Here is an 8,629-nt window from a genome sequence, read left to right as displayed (position 1 = left end):
GTATCATACACTGTTCAGCTTTTATTATGATCTATATATCTGAAGACTTGTAATTATGTTTTTAGAAATAAATGCTTTGAATTTAATGTATTACACTGTTCAGCTTTTATTATGATCTTTCTGTCTTTGTTCTTTAGTGTCATAATGACATGAACAACGAGGCTAATCGTAGACGATGTGTAAATCCTAGCAACACGTGAATGATATTTCCTCTTTCCACAAAAGAACGAATTTTGTATCGTGTTAGCGTTATGGGTTTTTGGATTACTGAGGTTAATCGCGCTTTACAAGAACAATGTTCAAAGTCCTGCTATGCCTGGAACTATTTCCTCTATCGTCGACCGTGCTTAATCTGATAGCCACGATTATGTATTATTACCCTACATTGCAGTTTCCATTGTAATGTGTTTCTGCTAAGAACGATGAGGTCAATTTTAGACCTTTCATCTTGATAAATGATCCATAAATCCTTCATTGCACATGGACGTCAACTTTTAAAGACCTCTTTTAGGCAAACCAAGGCCACGAAGGTATACTGAAGGTTATTGGGAATCTTAACAGGTATGTGGTCGAACGTGTTTTCTGTGATTCGAGTGTTTTGGCCGTCATTCTCATAATAACAGCTATTGATTTTTAGTTATGGTTGGACGGTTGTGAGCCTTCGTTGACTTCATGTCCTTGTTTATTATTACCAGGTGATATGACCAACTACATCTCAGTGGCTTTATGGGTCGGAGGGTTCTCTTTTGTAACTATAGCTTTATTTTCGCAGATAAGGATGCTACTCGAATTGACTTGGGGGATGGTCATAGAGCCTGTTGCTGTCTCACACGCACTGCTGTGTGAATTTTTCTCTTCTTATTTTGTGAATAGCTCTTAAGACTCCCTTTTTTCAAAATGGCGTGTCCTTTGTTTTTACATTGTTTAAAAATCTCTATAAAACTTTTTCATCGGAAAGGTTCTAACAAATGCCTCCAGCCATACGTTTCTGTGGCGGCATTGGTCTGTAGAATATTCGGGAAACTGCTATGAACCAAGCATAAAGATATGTCGTTTATCGTACTGCGGCTCACATCTATGGTGTGATGGTGATGCTTTAATACATGCAAGTCATTCACATAAAGTACAAATAATCCTCTTTCTAGAGATATTTAAAGGCGAAAATGTGGCTTTCTATATCCCTGGCAAGAAAAAAAATATATAAGAGAATATTGTATAAAATGTATTTAAATTATGAATGGCTAATTTCACTTTTCAATAAATACAAATTATAGTCTGAAGAAAACGATGTAATTTACATTTTAATAAAGTTACGATGTTGGAAATAATTATAGAAATGACTAGATAGGGGTATAAAAGCCCTCTACCCATACCCCTTTGTCATCTGACAATTAATTGCACCAAAGTAAACATTTTCTTAATAGTTTACAGTATGACTGGTTGTCATACAAACAACAGGAAAGTATCACTTCAGTGCAGGAAGTCATTATATGCCCATTATTAGTCTTATGAATCCAATCATGACCCCCTGGATTGAAATATTGTACAATAATTGTGCAGAAATCAAAGTTTTGGCTGATTAATTTTGAAAAATTGTGGCAAGATATAATGATTCATTAGGAATTGTATTCAAGACTTTGAAGCGGGTATGTAAAACTGGCATCTTTAATAATCGAAGTGGCCGAGATAGAACACCGAAACTCTCCAATAGTGATGAAAAATATTTCAGGGTATGTTCTAGTAATGTATGAAATAGAAGACAATCTAATACAGAAATTGACAATGACCTTGTTGTAAATACAGGTATCAAAGTTATTTATAGAACAGTAAAATGTACATTAATACAAGTCTATCCCCCCCCTCAGTTGCACAGCAGTATTTCTGAGGAACTACAACGCTAGAAACCGGGTTTCGATGCCCGTAGTGGGCACAGCATAGATAGCCCACTGTGTAGCTTGTGCTTAACTATAAACAAACATTAATACAAAATGGTCTCAATGTATGTATAGGTACTCAAAGCTGTTGCTGAGAAGAGGTAGCCGCTCCAAAACGTTGAAATGGCATCAGACCACAGAATGTTGCACAGCAGTATTTCTGCGGAATTACAACGCTAGAAACCGGGTTTCGATGCCCGTGGTGGGCACAGCATAGATAGCCCACTGTGTAGCTTGTGCTTAACTATAAACAAACATTAATACAAAATGGTCTCAATGTATGTATAGGTACTCAAAGCTGTTGCTGAGAAGAGGTAGCCACTCCAAAACGTTGAAATGGCATGAGACCACAGAATGTTTGGTTTCTGTAGATCACTGACACTGATGATTAAAATCCAGCACCAAATTATACTTAACTGTAAATGTTGTACATTGATTACGATACCGTTTTCTCTCCACTATAGAACAAACTGTCACTGACTGTTGCTGAACAATTTTAAATTAGATTCACCTGTAAATACTACCTGTCTGTAGCTTTTCTCACTACTGATGCCAATCTGACTGCTGACAAGCACAGGCAAATATTGATCCATCACACCCTTCCCTCGGGAATACAACTCATTAGGTGAGGGTTCATCTTCCAACAACGCAATAATCCCTAGTATACAAAAAAATATGACGATAAAGACGCTAATGGAACATTCACATTAAGACACTTGGAACAATATTCCACCAGTGCACATTGATAAACCAGATGGAAACGTGAAAACGGGGTGTAATGCTCTGTGTAAAGCAAAGCGCTCGCATACAAAGTGCTATTGCATTGTACAACGTATTCCCTTTCGTTTTTGTATTTTCTGTTTTGCACCATTAATAACTTGACCATCTAGTTGTCATTAGTCGTTGTCTCCCGTATATTCCGTAAACATTTCCATTACTGTATATGTGTATAAGTCGTTACAAATCACTGCAGTTTTGAATGTTTTATTGCGGTAAATTATAATTTGGAACATTATGGATATCTTTTATACAATTACCTTTATAGCTATTCTGATATTCCAATTTTTTTTATTACAGTTTAGTAGATCAGACAACATGACCGTATACATCAGGAACGTGCAGATTTCAACAGGAGGGGTATTTGAATGTGAAGTATCAGCGGACTCCCCTTCTTTCAGGACAGCGGCACTTCAGAAAGTTATGATGGTGGAAGGTAAACATAACAAACGGTTAATTATTTCATGTGAATCAGTTTTCTAAGTTGACCTTTAGGTTTACATTACTTTATTTAAAATACTTCTATAAAGGATTGTCCGAATATGAAGTGTCAGGATTGACACAATTAATGTCGTTTTCCTACACAGCACTAGAACCTAAATGAAAATGATGCTAGCTATTCGGTCATTGTTACTGTCTTAGTTGATGTACGTATACCAAGAAAGAGATTTTTTAAACACGTGTTCGCCGATGGGACAACAGTAAGTTTTCGAACTTAAAACGCTAAAATCCAGGGTTCGATTCCCCGCAGTGAACACAGCAGATAGTCAAATGTGGCTATGCTCTAAATTAATCAAACAAACAACCCTCGGTGAGACAGCGGTAAGTTTGCGTACTTATAACGCTAAATCTGATGTTCGATTCCCCACGGTGGACACAGAAGATAGCTCAATGTGTCTTTGCTCTAGAACAAACAAAATACGGGGTATTATGGAAGTTATTGAATTTGGCTATAAGGATTGAGAAATATAAGTATAATAAACAGACAATAACGAATTTATAGGTGAAGATCGAACAGTAGGTTGTCACATCTAAGTTGAATTATAAATATCAAATAGACCTTGAGTGAAAGATTAAATAGGTTTACGTATATTCTGAGGGTTATTCGACTCGAATTTTCAAATTATTTTGTATTCTTAAATAAATATTTTATAGTTGATGTCCTTCGAAATAATTTCAGTGAAAATACTGGTCTAGAAACTTTTTAATTTACTTGCGACTTCTTATTGCAGCATCTGGAGCAAATTCATCGTACCTCGCAGTCAGTTTGAGCTTGGTGGTGACTAGCTTGATAATTTCCCTAACAACAGAGTTCTTCAGTCTCTGACAGGTTTTGGAGACAAGCGAGATGGAGTAGAGAGAGAGAGAGAGAGAGAGAGAGAAAACCTGATATAAAGACCTCTTTTTTTTTTGGAAAGGCACGTGAGAGATTGAAGAATTCGACAGACTTTGTTGAAAAGCTTAGCTTTTGTGTTCCTTCAGAAAAAACAAACAAACAAAGAAACTTTGACGATATGCTCATTACCTGAAGGATTGTGGTTACAATAGAAAATTGTTTAAAAACATTATTTAAGAAGTTAGTAATTTTACTCGGTAAAGTTTCGACTTCTACTGTGTGTATGTGGCGAGATCTTTGCATGTGACCTAAGCGTGTTTGGAAATGAGTCTATTCACGTCTAGCCTCGATTTTTCTTTTTGTCTGCAAAGTTTTTTGTATTTCGTGTTTACTAGCAAAAGATTATTTTCAGTCCATGTTACGCTATATTTGACCAGTGCTATTTGAATTGTAGCGTTGTTCTCTTGGTATTCAAGTAATCGCTAGAAGTTTGTAGTTTTCTCATTATCAAAAGTATTACATTTCTCTTCAATGAAAAGAGTGAAAAAAATAAGTTTAGGTGAGATTAGGTAAATGTACTCACACGACTAATGCGTGAACTAAACTTGAAAATGTCCTATTTAAATAAACTATGTTGGAAAAAAAAAAGGTGTACAATGTAAAGTTCTATGTTTTAAATATAATACACCCACACACGTAGTATATTTAAAGTACTAAAGCGAGTTCATGAGATAAAAAATAATACGATATGCAATGGAACATATTTGCTGTAAATATCTGTTATACCGTAAAAAATCTTTTATTTTGGGGTGAAATACTTTCCAAAAAGTAAATTCCAGAAATATTAACTCAAGCCTATTTTTCTTGTACTATTCAACACTCTACAGCGCACATTTGTATTGTATTTTTGAGGATCGATATTCACAACTATTTATCAGTTGATATTAAACTGGATATAACTTGATTAATGATAATTAATTTTTTTGTAATGATGTAATCAAATTATATTATAGTGAGGGCTCACAATTTCACGGTTCAAAAAATCATAACAAAATAATAGCCCCTCAGTGGCACAGCGGTATGTTTGCGGACTTACAACGCTAGAATCCGGGTTTCGATACCCGTGGTGGGCACAGCACAGATAGCCCATTACTTAATTACAAACAAACAAACAAAACTTAAACACAAAAAATATCAAGAAAAATGAAAACGAGACACTTTTCATAATTACAGTAACTGTAAAATCTAGCAGTTTTACTTATAACTGTGATATAATGTGATATATATATATATATATATCACATTATATCACGATTAGGTTTTTTCACTGTCATTTTAATTATTTGATCAAAACTCCATTTCACATTGTAGGATTAACGTTAGATTGTATATTAGAATGAATCTTAACGGTTGGTAAATTACATCAATATATTATGGTTCTTTATTATTAGTTTTTAAATTGAATCATATTTAATTTACACTAAACGTGTTTTTTACTAACTCTGATGCATTTATCGTATCTATCAAAACTATTTTAATGGAATTGCATATATAAAGTTTAGATGACATATGTGTATAACAGTTTTTTGGTTTGGAAACCTGTCTAAAACAATCTTCCATTAGATATTATCTTATCTGAGTCAAGGTAATATTAACTGATAAACTACTCTGTGTATAATACCTTGAATATGTTTAGTTTAGGTTTTATTTTTAGTCAAGAGCATCTATTTAACATATTTCTGCGGTCGCGGGTTCGAATCCCAGTCCCACCAAACATGCTCGCCCTTTCAGCCGTGGGGGCGTTATAATGTGACGGTCAATCCCACTATTCGTTGGTAAAAGAGTAGCCCAAGAGTTGGCGGTGGGTGGTGATGACTAGCTGTCTTCCCTTTAGTCTTACACTGCTAAATTAGGGACGGCTAGCGCAGATAGCCCTGGTGTAGCTTTGCGCGAAATTCAAAACAAACAAACAAACAATTAAGTTCTTTAAACAATCCTTCCTTAGTTAACTTATTGCTATGGAGCATTTATCAAGCATTTCCAAATCTGAACAACCTTGTTTCGTTTGAGCTTGTTCTAGTAATCTTCCGTTTTCCAACTTCCTCGATGTTATTCACAATGCTAGTCTTAATCAATACCAAACTTGCAATAATTAAGCAGTTGTTTTTGAACTTGGATAATATTGCACGTTTTCTCTTTTTCTAAAACCTTTAACTTATTGTGAACTAAATAACCTTTGGCCAGAATCAGGTAACAAAGACTGACTAAATCAATGTGGCGAAATTTCATTTAAAGTAATCGTCTGTGTGTTGTACATTACGAACAAAGTTACCTAATTCGTCTTAACTGTAAAATCCTTTACTAAATCATACATAAATGCACTTTTTTTAGTTACTTTCTGCCAAGCATTAAGTGATAATGGGTTTAATTGATTTGCTGCAAGCAGACAATTATCAGGCGATGTCCCTTTTCTTATCACTCGCACTTCGTAGCAGTTGCTGATATAAAGACTTTTCTAAGCCTCATAAACTAGCTGATTAATACTATATGTCACAGCGGTTGGCAGATTCAATTTTTGAATTTGATTGGAGAAGTTTTGAGGGAACTTGCGAACCCACACATACATACATACATACATATATATATGGATTTATTTAGTGAGAAAGCGTAATTGAGAGGAATAGTTTTATCAAATAACATAAATCTATTATATTATAATCCACCTGTCCAGTTCTTGCAGATAACTTGACCTTCCCGCCACTTCTTTTACTTTGAAAAATCAGCAGAACATACGAAAAGTGATCTGGTGTGGTTTGAGCAGACAATTTTAACATTAGCATTTCATATCAATATTTAATTACGTTTATCATACACTGATAACTTTAAAATCTAATCAGAAATATTAAAATGCTATTTTAATGAACTTTACGGCATGTGAAAGTTAGCTAAGAAATCTTCCCTTTACTTTTAGTCTTCTTTGGATTATTAGAGCTTGTCCACCCAAAAACAAATTATTTGTTGACCAGGTTATTCTTCATATTTGGTAAGATTTTCGATTCTAAGTTCTGTACAAACTCAAGCGATTTACTTTAGCTCTAAGGAAATGGAATGTTAATGCATTTATATTTTGTATTTATGGCAAAGCTGCTAAGGCTATATGCCACCGTATCTAATTTTGAACTACTGACCCGAGGGAAGTCAACCAGTCAGCAGCACCCTACCGTTTACCAGGGTTTGACTCTGATAACGCATCAACATCTTAAAATCTGGGAATATTTTGTGGTATCGCAAGGGCTGGGACGAAATCCACAGCTGTACCACAGGGCCAACAGGCACTCCAAAATTGTTAATGGATTACAGGGTTAAATCTATAGTTGATAATTAGATAGTCCATTCAGTGTGAAGAAGTCTTACGAATAATTAACCCATCTTTTATGACCAGTATGTTGAGAAAGCTGTTCGTGATCTATGGTAACAAACACACCCACCTCGCCTCTAATCTTTCCCATGGCTTGTGACTACATGGGTTGAAAGCATTGATTCTCTTGCTGCAAGGGCAGACAGCGCCGAAAATTGACAATTTCTGAGAGAGTTGCATTATAGAATATCTTAGGAAGAGGTTATCCTGTTACGAGAGAGTTGCATTATAGAATATCTCAGGAAGAGGTTATCCCGTTACGAGAGAGTTGCATTACAGAATATCTCAGGAAGAGGTTATCCTGTTACGAGAGAGTTGCATTACAGAATATCTCAGGAAGAGGTTATCCTGTTACGAGAGAGTTGCATTACAGAATATCTCAGGAAGAGGTTATCCTGTTACGCGACTAGGAAAGCATGCAAGGCATGTGATTTGAGCATTTCGAAGAAAGGAATATCTGGAGTGTTAAGCCTTATCGTTAAACTAAGGGAAGCTGTGATTCTAGGTCGAAAGAAATAGGCTACTGCATGACCAACTGACAATAACACAGCGGTTGCATTGAAGAAAGTTAAACAGATTGTCACCAAAGGTAACCGTATAAACCTTCCTTTTAATTGTAAACAAGATAATTCACTTGGACTTAGGGCACAGGAAATACAGAAGAGTCATGTTCAGAAGCCTTTATAAAATCGCATAGTCTAAAGGTAGACCAATAATCGAACGATTGGAACTAAGTTGTCACACTGAACGAATATTATGTGCACTAAATATCTACAAAAGTCTAGCCAAAGTAATATCATCCTGCTAATGATATATCTAAAATTTTATAGTACTTGTGTCAACAGTTTCCCTAGGACAAGTTACAACTTTAATGTTAAGTTAAACATCTGGAGTTCAAAGAAAATGTCAAAATGAGCCATGCATATTGTCAGAATGATATAATGACATCAATATATCGTGAAGAAATACCATCTTTGTACGGGCTGAGTGTCAGTGTAGAAATGGTTCCACCAAGACAAAGCTTCGAGCCACATGTCCAAGTCGTCATCAATTTTTCCTCAAAATACAAGTGTAAACGGGAATTTATCCAATGTATTTCGCAGAAATCTTCTGTGTCTATGTATTGTTCAAACTGGAATCCCAGAATTCGTCGTACACCCACAG

General features: G+C 35.3%; 1 protein-coding gene across 1 annotated transcript in view; it reads left to right on the top strand.

Annotated features, from left to right (window-relative positions):
• The window catches only part of LOC111086725, a gene marked incomplete at its 5' end in the record, with an annotated part of 15,629 nt that extends 10,941 nt beyond the window's left edge, over positions 1-4,688 (top strand). The window contains 2 exons of the mRNA XM_022390692.1: positions 3,012-3,147; positions 3,944-4,688. Of these exons, the coding sequence (XP_022246400.1) occupies positions 3,012-3,147; positions 3,944-4,038 (231 nt within the window). The remainder of the gene's footprint in view (positions 1-3,011; positions 3,148-3,943) is intronic.
• Positions 4,689-8,629: the final 3,941 nt, after the last annotated feature.

The sequence above is a fragment of the Limulus polyphemus genome, unplaced genomic scaffold, assembly GCF_000517525.1.
Source record: "Limulus polyphemus unplaced genomic scaffold, Limulus_polyphemus-2.1.2 Scaffold1360, whole genome shotgun sequence".
Classification (NCBI taxonomy): Eukaryota; Metazoa; Arthropoda; class Merostomata; order Xiphosura; family Limulidae; genus Limulus; species Limulus polyphemus.
The sequence above is the reverse complement of the archived record's forward strand: the minus strand, read 5'-3'. Positions and strand labels throughout refer to the sequence as shown.